The following is a 16,275-nucleotide window of genomic DNA, read 5'->3' as shown; positions in this document are numbered from 1 at the left end:
TGAGACTTGAAGTAGGCTGTCAGCGCAGCAGTCGCTTTCTCGTAATCATTGTCATCTCCAGTATCCGGCAGAGTGTCAAACAGCTCCTGTAACTCGATTCCTGCTAAATACAGCAGCATTGCCCTCTTAGTGCACGGATCAGTGACTTCTGTAAGCTCAAAGAAGTTTTCCAGGTGTCTTAGCCAGCCCTTCCATCGAGTGGCAGGGCGGGTTGGTGCATTGTACAATTGAAATTTAGGTGGATTGTGGTACAGGCCCAAATCTATGATGCTAGTGCTTCTACCAATGTCATCATCTCGCATGGCCATGGCACACAGCAACTGCTCTGTGCTATTACTGCACGGGATTGTGAAATGGTGGTATATCTCGGCCAGCTATTTTCGGCATCAAGGGAAGCAGGGTGTCATGAAACGTTCCCAGTGGTATATGTGTGCCCGTTACTTGCGCCTTTCTCTGCCAGAGTCAGTGGCCGTGAAATGTGGTCAGACTGGTGCAGGTATGGGGCAGGTAAATAGTCCTTTGTATGCTTTCCCTGCCTGTAGCACACCACGTGCCTGAACACTTGGGCTCGGCTTTCCTGATGTAGAGTCTCCACTGTCTTGTGTTCTGCTCTTGGACTGGGCTCCGGAGTTGACGTGACGTCGATTTACGATGATCCAGGTAACCTTTTATTTAATAAAAAAAATAACAATACTGTAGAAAAGCCAACTGCGAACCTTCTCACCACCGTTACTGTTCAAATCACGCGGGAGAGTGACGCGGCGGCGTTACGTCCAGGTGCGTCGTTGCTAGGGTGATTTCCTCTAATGTGAGCTAGGCGCTACCGGGTGGCGTTCGCTGTCTGATAAAAGTCGGTATCTGTTGCTGAGGCGGTATCCCTCACCGTGTGCGTATATAACCCGCTGCCGTGTGCCGATATATCGGCAGCACGGTTCAGTTGGCGATAAGGAGACTATGCGTCTCTCGATCCTTATAAAACAAATTCCCTGCAAACTCTCGCGCGCATGCGCAGCTGTGGCGCACGTGCGTTCACCCCTCTCAGCTTCCGGGAGCTGTAGAATCTGACCTTCCCTGCAGGGACAGGTGCGTGCCGGTTACAGGTGATCTCTCTTCATCATAGGTGTCCAGGCCCACCTGTCCGTCCTGCATCGCGTCCTCTCACCCTGACATCTGCCCTTAAGGTCTGTCAGGTGTCCTCTCTAGTCTCTACATGTTATGTGCCCGTGAAGACTAGCTAACTGCCAGGCGCTCTCAACAACACCTGCCAGGCGTCCTCCCTCTGTACGTGCACCCGAGGTCTGTCTGTCAGGCAGCTCTGTCTGTCTAATTGTCCTGCATCCTCTCTGCCTGAGGTGTATACCTGAGGTCTGTTTTACTGGCAGACAGCTCTCCTTGATGTGTACACATGAGGTCTGTCTGTCTGTCAGGCGTCCTCTCTGCCTGAGGTGTGCCCACCAGGCTTGTCTTTAAGTGTCAGGTGCTCTCTGTTCCCGACTATTGCCGGGGGTTAGTTACACCTATGCCAAGCGTTCTCTTTCTCATCTAGATGTTCTCTCCCTTTGACTTGTATTCCATATCTATGCACCCCCTCCCCCCCCCCTCCCCATGCCCGGGATGCCTTTCTCCCTGGTCAGTTTCCCAGGCTTCTCTCTTCCAGGTCTGTGTAAGGTCTTTCTATCTACATACTCCTGCCTCCCTCTTTTGTATCCACTCTCCCAAAAGCTATTCATCTCCCCGTGCTTTCTCTCTTTATTCTTGTTGTTGATGCTCCCATACAGGTGTCCCATATATCTATCCACCCTCTCCCCGCGCCTGTGTTCTCTCTCTCGTTCTCTCTCTCTCTGACAAATGTTCAAAGTCTTGCAATCTCCGCATGCCTGGCGATCATTCTCTTTTCCTGGCGCCTGTGGTAATTCACGCAAGTAGCCAAATGATTAGTTGGAAGTTTATTGAGGAAAGACAGCTTAAACAACCACCTCCAGCAGAAGGCAAGTAAAGACAGTTACACAGAGCAGATACAGAATGTTATGATAAGAATGTGTCATAACAATTCCAACTAAAGAATAACAATTCCAATAGGGAATACTACACACCTTCCCCCTTTTAAAAAAACAAAAAGAGAAAGAAAAAAAATAAAAAGAAAAGAAAAACAAGAAAATATAAAAAAACACTCAACAAAGATAATCATGCAACTTTACAGGAATCTGCTTAACAGGAGAACTTTTCCTTAAAACTGAATCAGTAACATCAGCATTTTGCAAAACAGAATTGTCAACATTTCAATCCTTAACAGCTCTAGAAGAAACATCTTGAGAAGGATCATCCATAACGGGGATAAAACCATCCACATATTGATCCTCACATCCAAAGGTATCTAGCATGGCAGAGTAAGACATATCATCCTCCATGATAGAATTCTTAGATTTGTTGTCAGAATGACTCACAAAAGAATCATTATTACTGGAAAATGAAGCTGAAAGTTGACCCCCATCTAAATTCAAACCTTTACATAAAGAAACTCTTCTAAAATTCCATACCTTACCCTCTTCAACACGAACAGCTTTAGAGAAGATTTCAGTTACTTTGCATGGATCAGACCACTTGTTCCATTTATTTCCAACAGATCTGCCAAACTTAACTCACACAAAGTCTCCCACTCTGATTTTCCTACAACAATTGTTTAAAGATAAATAGCTGTTTTTCATCTTTTCTTGGTATTTCAAAACCTTGTCCTTTACTTTGTTACAATCAAAAGAAGCTTCACAAGGGAGCTTAACCTTCATCCACCAAGGAAGAAGTTTTGAACCAGGTTTTCTACCTCTAAGCATCTCAAATGGAGATAAACCTGTAACCGAATTGGGCGAGGTTCGATAAGACAACAAAGTGGCACGCAAGGTTCTCCTCCAATCCAAATCACTTTTAATGGTCAACTGAATGGATTCCTTAATAACCCTATTAAAGCGTTCCGTTTGACCAGTAGCCTGGGGATTGTAATTTGAAACTCTTTTGTGCACAATACCGCACCATTCCAGAAAAGATACAAATTCCTTACTGACAAACTGTGGACCATTGTCAGATACGATTTCAGCAGGAATTCCCTCTCTGCAAAAAACCTCATCTAGAAATTGGATCACCTGGTTAGAACCAATCTTGTCAACAATCTTTAGTGCTGGCCATTTTGAAAAGTAATCAATAAGTACCAAAGCAAACATATCCTTATGAGAGGACAAATCTAGAGGTCCAATAATATAAATTCCTAATTTTTTCCAGGGACAAGTGACACATTTTTTCACAGACAACGCTTTGACAGTTTTGTCACTTTTAGCACCAGGAGAACATGAACTGACCCAATTGTCAACCATTTAGTCAATTCCAGGCCACCAGTAGAACTCACAAATACGTCTCTTGGTACTGGACATACCCATATGGCCTTCGTGAGCCATGGAAATGATTTTTTCTCGCAACGTAAGTGGAGGAACAATTTTATCACTTCTAATTATGAAGCCCTGATCGAACATAAGTTCATCTTTTACTTTATAAAAGGATAGAATATCACCAGACAAATATCTCTCTTGAGGCCAACCATGTTGTAAATAATCAACCACACAAGATAAACAGCTGTCCTTACCCATCGCTTCTCTCCAAACAATCTCAGATATGCTATTAGACAGACCTGTAACATTACAACCATTGACATCATCAATGTTAAAAATTACATCTGAATCGCTTCTCAAATTTTCAACACAAATAGAATTAACCAAAGGTAACCTGGACATGCAGTCTGCATGTACATTCAACCGACCTGGGACATATTCAACTATGCACTGGAATTCCTGCAATTTAGCAGCCAACCGAGCTAAACGCGCTGTTAGAGTCCTACCACCACCAGCTGCCAACATGTTAATTAAGGGCTTGTGGTCAGTTCTTAATCGAAACCTCGTTCCCCAAATGAATTGTCTAAAGTGTTCAGAAGCCAAGGTGCAGGCTAATAATTCTTTCTCAATGGTAGAATAGTTGTATTCAGCGCCCCGCAAAGTCCTAGAAGCATATGAAACTACATATTCCTCACCTTTATCTTTCTGCATCAAGACAGAACCCAAACCTACATTGCTTGCATCCACACATACTATGCAGTCTTTACCCAACTCGAATGGTCTTAAAAAGGAGCATTTATGACCTCTTGTTTCATTAAATCAAAAGCAGATTGTTGATCATTATTCCATATGAATTTTACATCTTTTTTTAACAAAGTTCTCAGAGGATGTACTTTTGAGGCATAGTCTTGGACAAATTTACTATAATATTCAGTAAGACCCAAAAATGATACTAATTGTTCCTTACTCGATGGAGCTGGTGCTTTTGATATGCTTTGAATATGATTAAGTTTGGGTTTAACCACTTGGCTGCTAGGCGTTTTCCCCCCCCTGTGCTGGAAATTGCCATTTTAGTGGCACCATGACGAGCTCAGCTCGTCATCAGCACACGACACCCGTGGGTGATGACGAGCTGAGCTCGTCATCAGCATCGAAGGGGTTAATACCTTGAGATAAAATTTCATGGCCAAGATATTCGACTTTGCTTTGTCTAAATTTACATTTAGATAATTTTAATGTTAACCCCTTTTCTTGAACACATTTTAAAACTTTCTCAAGATTCTTATCATGGTCCTCAAAATTTTTCCCATAAATCAGGATATCGTCCTGAAAGGCAATTGCACCCAAACAACCCTCCAATACGGCTTTCATGAGCCTTTGAAATACAGATGCCGCGCTGGCTAGGCCAAACGGCATTCTGCGATATTGGAACATACCCTCAGGTGTGATGAAAGTGGTTAGGAATTTTGAATCTTCATGTAATACTACTTGATGGTATGCACTAGCTAAATCTAGTGTAGAGAATACACATGCACCTGAGAGAGTAGAAATAAGCTCATGTATATGAGGTAACGGGTGTCTGTCAATCCAGATCTCCTTGTTTAAACTCCGAATATCGACACACAAACGAAGTTCGCCGTTGCTCTTAAGGGATAAAACTACTGGAGAAACCCATGGTGATGATTCAACAGGTTAAAAAAAAATTTTTGTAACAAGATCGGAAAGAATTTCTTTCAATTTGTCACGATAAGCCAATGGTACGTTTCTGACTTTATGTCGAATGGGAATGGCTGAATCTTTAAGAATAATGCGGTGTTTAAAATTAACAAAAACTCCTAAATCATCAGTAAAAATGGATGAAAATTTGTTTTTCAATTGAACAATGAAATCATTTTCAGGTGGGATCATATATACTGGTGGGGAAGCATTAGGGTCAAGTTTAATGCCTAAGTCATGTTGATGAGGCCAACATAAAATGGATGCACCTTTAATAGCAATATACACTTTCCCTCTAATTGTTCTGTCTTTAAATTTAATATCAGCCCGCATGTACCCTTCAAGATCAATTTTTCTTCCTGAATACCCACCTGGATGTACATCAGGTGGAAACAATTTCGTTGAACCCCAATATCTGTTAAACACATTTTTTCCTATGATAGTGTACCAAGCACAGGAATCAATAAGCATTGATATTTCCTCCCCATTGATGATAATAATGTCAGAAGGAAAACCCTTGCATTCAGAAGGTTGCTCAAGATCTTCACATTCTTCATAGGACAAAAAATGTATCTTTTGTGAGGACTTACACATTTTGTTAAAATGACCTGGTCTTTTACACTTTATACATATCTTGTTCCAAGCTGGGCAACCTCTGTAGCTTCCTACATGATCGTTAGCTCCACATCTGTAACAAATAATTTGGGATTTTTTAACAAACATTTTATTTTCCTTACTAAAGTTCTCTTTTTTGGGAAAAGATGAAGGTTTCTTGTAGTTAAAAAAAAATTTAACCAAATAAACTTCAGGAACTACTACTTTGTTTTTGACTTCCTGGCCTCTAATTTCACTTACAAATAATTCAGATTGTTCAATGCCTTTGGCAATATTTAACACAGCACTGAGAGAAGACTCAGTACCCATCCAAAGGCGTTCTTGAATTTTTTTACTTTTAATGCGCATCATAATCTGATCTCTCAAGACTTGTTCAAAATTTATAGTTTCAAACAAACAAGAACCTGCTAATGTGCATAAAGCAGCTACATATTTATCAATGGATTCATCCTCCTTTTGTGCTCTAGAATAAAATTTAAACCTTTCCATGACAGTATTGATTTTTCTTCCAAATCTAATACTTAATTGCTTTATGACAATTTCAAAAATGTTCAAATCTCCAGCACCAACATTTTCAATGGGAGGTAAATTCTCTAATTCCTTAAGTCCTGCACCTCCTAAACAATTCTTTAATAAAGCTAATTTTCTCTTTGGAGAACATCCATCTTCTTCAATAACATCTACATAGGCTAGAAAAGTCGGATACCAAAGATCCCATTCCATTTTAGGATCACCAGCTGTGGGTAAAAAATGTGCGGGTGAAACAATATTACTTGACATTTTAGAAATAAGAAAAGAAATGTGAATCAAAGTAAAAATATAGGGTTAGAAATTACATTTGATTTGAAGAAAACAACATTCAAATTTCACAAAATAATAAAGGTAGTCACCGAAGTCTGTGATGTAGGAAGAAAATGTTGATGATATCCAATGTTCCGATGTTTAGAAACCTAAATAATGTTCCAGTACCTTGTTGAAGCAATTCCCAAGAAAAACGAAGGAAAACGAAGTAAAAACAAAAGCTATCGATGAGAAATCGTGGCAGTTACTATAGAAACGAGTGGCAACAGAAAATCAAAATGGCCGCTGGAACGCACACGTCAACACGTACGTGAAGACGTGGTGCATGCAATGACGTTGTCGGGTCGCGTTGAGAAGAGGCGCGTGTGATGAAACAGTTCTTCGAGGAGAAGAAGAAAGAAAACAGAGCGCGTTCCAATGCCTGGGCACGTTCCAGTGCTTCGGTAAGTTTTTAAACGATGCGCTTTTATAACAGATAGGCAGTACTTAGGAACAAATAAGAATTTTGTTGGAAAAAAAAAATTGTTCAAATGCAGCTTTACACGGAATAACGAAGACGTCTTAAATAGAGCTATGAAGTCTCTCGTATGTAAAGAGTAGAAACAAAAACACTGATATAACGGACATCTAACTCCCGCTGGTGCAATCAAGGCACATAAAACACACAAAACTGCCGCTGGTGCAATTTACACACGGAAAGTAAAAAAAAATGAAGAAATACCTCTTATTTTCATTAGCTGAAAAGGCGAACGCTGTCTCTCAACTTCTCCCAGTTCTTTCCCACGGGAATCTCATATAGCCCCCCGTGTTCTCTCACTGACAATTGTTCACGGTCTCCCTATTCCTTATGGCTGATGTTCCCTTCAAGGATATTTTTTCTCTCTCTCTTCCAGGTGTTCTCCCTCCCTGACACATGCTCAAGACCTGTCTATCTCTCTCTCAATGCACAGTGTTCCTTCTCTCTTCAGTCTATACTCTCCCTTCTGGTGTTCAATCGCCCTGTCAAGTGCCCTCGGGCTGTCAACCCATCTACCAATGCCTTGTATGCTCTCTCTCTACATGTTCTCTTTCCCATACATATGTCCCTCATCTATCCATTTCTCTCCATGCCAGGTCTTCTGTCTCATCCTGACAAGTGTCCGGCTTTGTGTTCATTCTCTTTCCCAGATAAGTGCCCAAGGTCTGCCCGTTTGTCTCCCCATGCCTGATATTCTCTCTCTCTCTTCAAGTTGATCTTTCTCCCTGAAAGGTGCCCCGTGTCTACTCTCTTACCCTGCCAGGTATTCTCTCTCTTGTAATTACTGTCTCTCTGTTTCTGTCAGCCTTAGTATCTCAACCCCTCATGTGTCATCAAGTTTAGTTTCGTCTTTCCATATCATCTCTGCCAAACGTTCTCTTCAATTCAATTCAAAAACTTTATTCGATCATTTGTTAACAATAATCATAAAAGTACATACATACATGATACGATAAAATACATATAAAATGCGTCTAATTTATAAATACTCATGTAACAAAGGACATATTTTTCCTCAAGTGTACCGACTTTAAAATAAATACAGCGGTAAAAAAACAAATGTCCTGCGAATCAAGTCCAAATAAAAGCCTCATGGCAGATTTAATAGTGGATACATTATATTTTTTTAAAAGTGGTTTCAGATAGGTTTTACGGAGATGAAGATAAAATGGGCATATCAATAGAAAATGCTCCGAGCTTTGCTTTGAAGTCCCATCGCATGGGCAAGGGGCAATAGTGTGAGTCTTAATATGCGGGCACGCGACAAGCAAATGAACGGTCCCCATCCGCAGTCTTGTCAGTACATATTGGTGAGAGCGAATGGTAACCATTTTAAGGTATCCTGCAAAGCCCGGTTCCAGCATGTTATACTTATCATAAAAAACATGTGTAGGGTACTGAGAAGTGACAGCATTACGCTTTAGAATACTAGCCCTCATAAAAACATATTTAAGTTCTTTCTTAGGGATGTCTATAACACTAAGTGGGTTATCACAAACATGCAATTTGAAGACATCCTTAAATACACAGATAATGTAATTAAGCCAGGGGATACGGGAACATTTGTCCATGTGGAGACAATCTAGGATGATCTTTTTTGTAAACCCTGTCTGCTCCTTGACCCAAATAGATCTCCATACCAAAAGTGGTCTAAGACTTATCAGATCAGAAAGATGTTCCAGACCAACCTCCTGGTGGATCAGTTTGGTTGAGGCAGAGTGTGGTAAGCAAAGAAGCTTTTTAACAAATGTATTTTCCTCCACCTGGAGCATATTGTGATTACAGTGGCCCCATACCCCTGAACCATAGAGGGCCAAGGCAACACATTTATGGCGATATAAATACAACATATCGGATATCCGCCTGGAGCCTAGCTTGGATGCAAACTTAAAAATGCCAAAGGCACACTTGCCCATTTTAGCTCTTACATTAGTCACTTCGGACGCCCATATGCCCCCACTATTAAAAGTAATACCTAAATAAAAAAATTTGTCAACCACTTGTATTATTTGATCCATAACTGTAAAAGGTCTTACATTTTTGACTTTCTTGCCATAGGCCATAATAAAAGTTTTTGAATTGTTAATTTTTAATTTTCTCCCATTGATAAAATCCACAAATTTATCCATGAGTTTCTGCAGCCCGACAGGGGTTCTGGAGAGTAGGACCGTGTCGTCAGCATAAAGCAATACCGGAATGGATATGCCGTCAGCAGTCGCTGCATCAGCACTGACAGCACGTAGTTCGGACTCAATGGCGTTGATAAAAAGGAAGAAAAGAAGGGGGGCAAGGACACATCCCTGCCTAATACCAGAGCCTACAGGGATATTAGGAGAACACTCACCCAGTTGCCCATAACGTATCTTTGCCGATAACTTCCTATACAATTGTGCCAGAAAATAAATGATTTCCCGTGGGGCGCCCATATCCAGTAGAGTTGTCCACAGAAGACCACGATCGACCAAATCGAAGGCACTGGAGAGGTCCGCAAAGCAAAGGAACAGTGAGCCTTGCTTAGCGCGTGTATATTTGCCTATGATAAGGTCCAGGTTTATGCACTGTTCTATTGTGCCTAACCCCTTACGGAATCCAAACTGGGAGTCCGCAAGGACACCCTTTTCTTCAACCCAGTCCTCCAAACGGCTCAATAACACCCTACTCATGATTTTGAGGGAGGCAGTAAGGAGTGAGATGGGGCGATAGTTTTTTGCCTCTCCTCTCGCTCCTTTTTTGTAGATAGGGATAATAATGGACTCCCCCAGACCTGTGGGGCCGAGGTCGTTGCTGCTGCATTAAACACCTTGGTCAGCAATGGGCTCCAAAGGGATACCTCAGCTTTATAAAGGTCCATGGGTACCCCGTCGGGGCCCGGTGCCTTCCCCCCCTTACTACACCGAATGGCCACGTCCACCTCGGTGACTGTAATATTAAGGGGTTGGGGGATGTCAGCCACAGCATCCTTATGGCTCCCTACATCTAATCCCTCGGGGTTAAAAATGCTAGAAAAATGAGCCACCCACTGTTCCTCGCTCACCTGGGCAGACAGTACCGGGAATTCATCCTTCTGAATAAATGGACTATTGACCGTGGACCAGAATAACTTAGTATCCCTAAGATCCACGGCCTTAATCAGGTTGTCCCAGGCTTCTTCCCTTAATTCCTGTTTTCTGGCCTTCAGGTGAGTTATATAGTTCCTCCTCAGGGCCCTGACTGCTTCCCTATCCCTAGGTTTACAATTGAGAACAGCTTTTAATTTTTGTAGGGATTTAGTACATTCCCTATTGAACCACCCACAGGTGGTCCTGGTGCCCTTAGGTTTTGTACCAGTTAAAATTTTAGCAATATTTTTATTGATGGTGTCGAAGCTAGCTAATATGCCAGCACTACCTATATCAGGTTCAAGACAGTACTCTACCTCATCTAAACAAGCTGACACTATGGTACTTAATAGGCGTTCCTCATTGTGCCTACCCCATTTGATTCTGGGGCCGTTTGGTCTGTGTGGAATTACGTCTGACACTGTACCGTGCGACGCCTTTATCTTATCCCCCCACAGGGATAGGTACATTGTTAAGCAGTTGTGGTCGCTAAGGGCTAAGTCTACTATTTGGGGGGTGGTACACAGAGCAGTAATACTGGTGGAGACAATGAGGTAGTCAATAACCGTCGCACAGTTCCTACCTATAAAGGTTGGTACCGGGTTACCCTCTTTGTCTTCGCCAGGTAACATAATGCATAGATCCAGTTTAAGCATGAGGGTGTTGAGAGAATCGCCATAGGTCGAGTGTAGGAAATGGGCCTGATCATCCCCGTCCTCCCCACCGTAACCACACACCCTCATGCCGGCAAAGGGACACATATGAATGTTAAAATCACCTCCCCACAGAATTTCAAAAGACACCCTATTTCGACCACTCAGCGTATCAACCTCCACATCAAGTTCATCGACTATAACAGTATTTGAATGGTTAAAAACATTGTTATAATGATTGATTACCAGAACATTCCGCCCATCCCTATGTTACAACCATAACAACTGCGAGTGCAGGCCAACAGTCAGATGGGTTTTCACTCGCACCGGCAGCCTTACAGACAGCAGTATCACTAACCCTCCACTAGCTCTACCCATATTGGAGGGCTGGGCTGGGCAATTATAGGCAACGTAACCATCAAGGCGAACATCTTCAGTTGCCCAGGTCTTCTGGAGACATAAAATATCGAATTGGGTTAAGAATTCTAGCCACCCTAAACGATCCGCCTTATTATTCCACCCGGCAATATTCCAACTCCCCAGCTTATACCCTCCCACTGTTGGTCTTGCAGCCTCGTTGGGCGGAGGGCCCATGTAGGGGGGGGGATACATCCCTGATCAGGGGGTCATCAGATAACCGGGGGATAATACCACTCGTCGGTGAGACCATAGGGGTTATAATGACATCTGCCAAAGTAAAGGGATCCAGGTTACATTGAGACTGCCCAATACTATCTTCATTGCAGCTGGTGGTACGGGCAGCATTATACCCAGTAAATTATCCATAATAGAACCTCTCTCCACCATACCTCTGTCCACGTCCCCCCCATCGTCTCCACGTGTTCCCTCACCCACCTCCCCCGTGGCCAGCTGGCTTCAATCACAATCCTTCAGGCCACTAAACAGGTCAAACCTATTGGTGGTCTCCAGGGGCGTGAAAGGTTTGAGATGGTCCATTCTCCTGTGGGAGGAGGAATTATGCCTTGGGGCCACAATGTTCCACCCATACGGGTCGGCTGTCATTGCAGGATAATGACCAAATAATGGAAATCCATTATTGTACACGGGTGGACAGTATGGTTTTGGATACATTTGCCTGGGTAAAGGTGGGGGAGGGGCTGGCGGGATTTGTTGGTGGGACGGGAACACCACTGAACGTGGATAGAAGTATGTGAGAGGGCGAGGGGTGATATGGTTACTAGCGTGATCAGAGGACCAGTTAAGTATGAAGTGAACAGCATTCTGGTCTCTGAAATTTATGACCAACACGTCGCCCTCAATGTCCTTGGGTCTTCCCCCCAACCAGGGGAGGCGACGAACATGGACGATTTCGCCATTGATGTTATTTGCAATGGGTCTATACATGCTCAGCCAATGCATTAATTTATTCCTCAATTGGGCAAAACCCTCGCGTTTGTTCGCCTCTAACTCTGGCACCCCGGTAAGGACCACCACGAAAGGCACTGCTTCCGGTGGAAGTTCTGGAAGGGGGCCCTTGCTGTAGTTACCCCGTGTAGGCCTCCCACTCCCCCTATCACTCTTCTGATTCCCAGAGGCTTGTCCTATGCTCTTCATCGGCCCACTAGCAGTTACAGCAGGGGGCAATGTGAGTTTACTTTTTGACAATACAGGAGTAGCTTTGGGTATAATTTCTCTAGGGGTGTGTGATGCTTGTGACATGACCATAGTCTGAGCAGGGGCAGATGTAGAGGTTATAACTGGGGTACTTGAAGGAGTTGGTATAATGGTAGTTTGTAAAACAGGGTTAGATAGTACCTTAGTGGTTGCTAACTTGCTACCCATATCGCGCCCTATCATCCATTTTATTAAGTCTTTCTACGATAGCAAGAGTGTAAGTCCTTATTATGGACTCTATACTATCGATTAAGACATGGCTTGGGGATTCCTGTGGTGTCACAACAGCGGAAGAATTATCAGAGCTGGCCTTCACTACTTTAGACATGGGGCTTGTATGTATAAGTGATGTAGCCATGGTTCCCTGATCCGATGCTAGTACCCGCTCTCCCCCTGTATTAGCATTGGCTTTAATCCCAAAATCAGCATGATTTATTTTCCGCTTCGATAAGTCGGCCCTTTTCCGCCTTTTTTTATTAGGTGGGGGGCCATAAATTTTAGTAGGCGTAACTTTCTTTGCCCTATTCCTTGCGGGTCTACTTTGCCTAGGGGTAGGGGTTATCAGTGCCTCAGTTGTGATTGTGGCCTTAGTTACACTGGGATTAATAGGATTAATGGGGGCATTCACAATATCCTGGGGACCAGTATCATTCGTGGGCGTACACTCTCTAAATATTAATGGAACGCTATCCTGAGAGAAAGTACAAGCATTCTCAATTAAGGTCCCCTCCAAAGTAGAGATGATCAATACAGGTGAGTCAGCTAGTGATCTATTTTTCAGGCTTTCCACCGAGCGTCGACGCTCAGCCCGTCGTTCCGCCAGGGTAGGAATACTGGGGGTGTCCATAACAGTTTTCTTAAAATAGTTGTCTAATGTCCCATTGATCAAGCTCACTGGCTTATCAGAACCAACAAGTTCCGGAGTTAAGATTTCAATAGACATATTAAGCAAATAAATTACACCCCAGTGAACTTACTCCGATAGTCCTAAACGGGCCGATGTTCGACCAGGGGTTCTGGCCCGGCCCCATCTGGCCTCTGAGGGCCACAGAGGGCCCGCTCTTTGCCCGGTCTTCGCCCGTGTCCCGCGATCCGCGGGAAGGGGCGGGATTAAGTAGGGAGTGTTGGGGGCGGGAAGAGACACCAGCTACGCTGCGATGGTAACCGCGCTAAGAATGCTGTGTCTCGCAGTCCCGTCCCGGTCCCCGCAGGCGGCAACACAGAGGATGGCAGGCGTTGGTTCCCTCCAGGGAACGGCAAGTCCTCGGTACGTCTTTTAAGGCAGTGAGTGTCCTCGGGGCAAAACAGTGCAGGCAAAACTCGTGTGGTAGGGACTACGGGCTGCTTTTAGCCTGCGGGAGTGCTGGGGGCGGGAAGAGACACCAGCTGCGCTGCAATGGTAACCGCGCTAAGAATGCTGGGTCTCGCAGTCCCGTCCCGGTCCCCGCAGGCGGCAACACAGAGGATGGCAGGCGTTGGTTCCCTCCAGGGAACGGCAAGTCCTCGGTACGTCTTTTAAGGCAGTGAGTGTCCTCGCGGCAAAACAGTGCAGGCAAAACCCGTGTGGTAGGGACTATGGGCTGCTTTTAGCCTGCGGGAGTGCTGGGGGCGGGAAGAGACACCAGCTGCGCTGCGATGGTAACCGCGCTGAGAATGCTGGGTCTCGCAGTCCCGGTCCCCGCAGGCGGCAACACAGAGGATGGCAGGCGTTGGTTCCCTCCAGGGAACGGCAGGTCCTCGGTACGTCTTTCAAGGCAGTGAGTGTCCTCGCGGCAAAACAGTGCAGGCAAAAAACGTTCTCTTCACTGGCCAGATATAGCTCTCTTTTACACGCTGTGTGTTCTCTGCCAATGGTCACTGGTCTCTCCTTTTTTCTCTCAATCAAGTGTGCTCAGTAGCTCCGGCCAGATGGTCTCTTTTATAAACAAGTATCCATTGTTTAGTCCTGTCTTTCTACGCCAGCTGTTCTCTACATACTACCTTACGAAGGATGTCTCTCTCTCTTCATACCAAGTACCGAGGTATGCCTGTCACTAGTCTTCTCTCCATGGTGAATGCCGGCTTGGTTCTGCCTTTCCAGGCCAAGTGATCTCTCCCTTGTCATATCCATCTCTCTTCAAATCGAGGTGCTCTCTCTCTCTCCCCTGCTAGGGGTCTCCAATTAGCTCTCTCCCTTTCTGTTAGGAACACTCAATCTCTGCCAGTGAATCACTCCCTGCCAGATTTATCTTTTTTTTCCAGTCGTTGTCTCTCTGAGTTGCTTGGTGCCCCAAGTCTAAGCTACCTTGTTCTGTCATGTTTTCGCTTTATGCCAGGTGCTTCCCGACATATATTCTCCTCCCCCACTTGCTAGATCTTTATTCAATAGCCCTGTATTCTATATCCTCTGCAAGATATAGTATTCTGCACCCCCATGTGTTCCCGCTTCCCTTCCCAGGTATTCTCTCACTCCTGACACCTTCAATTAAATCGCCTGATGTTCTCCCCCTACCAGAGCTCTTTCTTTCTACCCACCAGCTGTAGGTGTTCTCACTTGCCATGTACCTGTGTGTCACCAGAATGCAGGACAATAATATTCAAATAGCTCTTTCTTTTGGTCCAGGGTAAATGTGAAGGTCACATGTACGAATTCAATGATAACAAATTGAACATTAAATGAACTTTAACGATTTTGGTGACTGTATACATGCTTTCTTGTTTAGCTGACAACGTGATTCTGCTTTAACTATGTGCCCTGTTATGGGAAGGCTGCTAAAGATTTGCGAGTGTTGATGCACCTGCTGCAGAGATGCGCATATAATCAACAGAATGGGCAGGTGCCCCCACTCCCTCCGGCTCCAAGGTGTTCATTGCCAAGCTGCCTCAAGAAATCTATGAAGACAAATTGATCCCCCTCTTTCAGAGCGTGGGCAAATTGTATGATTTCCGCCTCAGGATGACCTTCAGCGGCCTGAACCAGGGCTTTGCCTACTCCAGATACACCAGCCGGCGAAACGCCCAGTCTGCCATTGGTGCGCTGAATGGCTACGAAGTGCAGAAAGACCACAGCATTGTCGTGTGTCGGAGCACTGAGAAGTGCGAGCTGCGCGTCGACTGCGTGCCCTGCCGCCTGGAGCAGGGGAAGCTGAACATTGCACTACAGCAGCTGACTTCCGGAATTGAGGGCATCGCTTTATACCCAAGCCCCACCAAGAAACGCAAACTCCTGGCTTTGGTCAAATACATCTCTCACCGAGTGGCAGCAATGGTCAAAAAAGTCTTAGTGGAAGATAACTTGAGGTTGTATGGACAGAAGCTTAGCGTGGACTGGCTGAAACCGGACTTAAAGCAAAAACTACGAATTGTTTCAGAGAAAACCACTACCTCTCCTGGTGAGCCAAATTGGACAATTTCATCTGTTCCTGCCCAGCAGTCTGAGAAGAAGAAACGGGACCAGCTGAAATCCTGTGGCTTTATAGTGGATTTCCTATGCATACTTTGCAGAAAGATGCAGGTGGGCTCTCCAGTATTCTTGACCAACCTCTTGGCTGTTAGCCCAGACGGACTGATGCGCCTCTGGTATCAGGTTGTAATTCCAGGCTATCCAATTCCATTCAGTGGGTACACCTTGGTCATTTTATTTATTTATTTTAAGGTTTTATAGAGCGCGAACCAGACCCGTGAGGGTATCAGAGCACTTTACATGATTGAGGGAGGGAGGGCATAGGAGGGGAGGATATAAAGGGAAACAAGGGTTATGTACATTATGGAGGACACAAGCATGATCAGGCAAATGTGGTTGTTGCTCTACTAGTCCTGAAATCAATTGGTGAGTAAAAAAATTAAGTCATTTGTTAGGAGGGTGAATGTTACAGCAAAATGTGTAA

General features: G+C 44.4%; 1 protein-coding gene across 1 annotated transcript; it reads left to right on the top strand.

Moving 5' to 3' along the window:
* Positions 1–306: 306 nt before the first annotated feature.
* Positions 307–16,052, top strand: LOC147726145 (dead end protein homolog 1-like). Its single transcript, XM_086963428.1, has 2 exons — positions 307–496; positions 15,217–16,052. Exons 1-2 carry the CDS (start codon positions 307–309, stop codon positions 16,050–16,052), a joined length of 1,026 nt encoding a protein of 341 aa, XP_086819554.1.
* Positions 16,053–16,275: the final 223 nt, after the last annotated feature.

This window comes from Lissotriton vulgaris, chromosome 3_1, assembly GCF_964263255.1.
Source record: "Lissotriton vulgaris chromosome 3_1, aLisVul1.2, whole genome shotgun sequence".
NCBI lineage: Eukaryota > Metazoa > Chordata > Amphibia > Caudata > Salamandridae > Lissotriton > Lissotriton vulgaris.
This window is presented reverse-complemented; position numbering and strand designations above follow the sequence as displayed.

Bases quoted from the DNA above. Each gene is read 5' to 3' on its own strand.
- LOC147726145 (XM_086963428.1), top strand. From the start codon at position 307: ATGGCACACAGCAACTGCTCTGTGCTATTACTGCACGGGATTGTGAAA. The intron at 497-15,216 runs GTATGGGGCAGG...TATAATCAACAG, and splicing joins ATGTGGTCAGACTGGTGCAG to AATGGGCAGGTGCCCCCACT.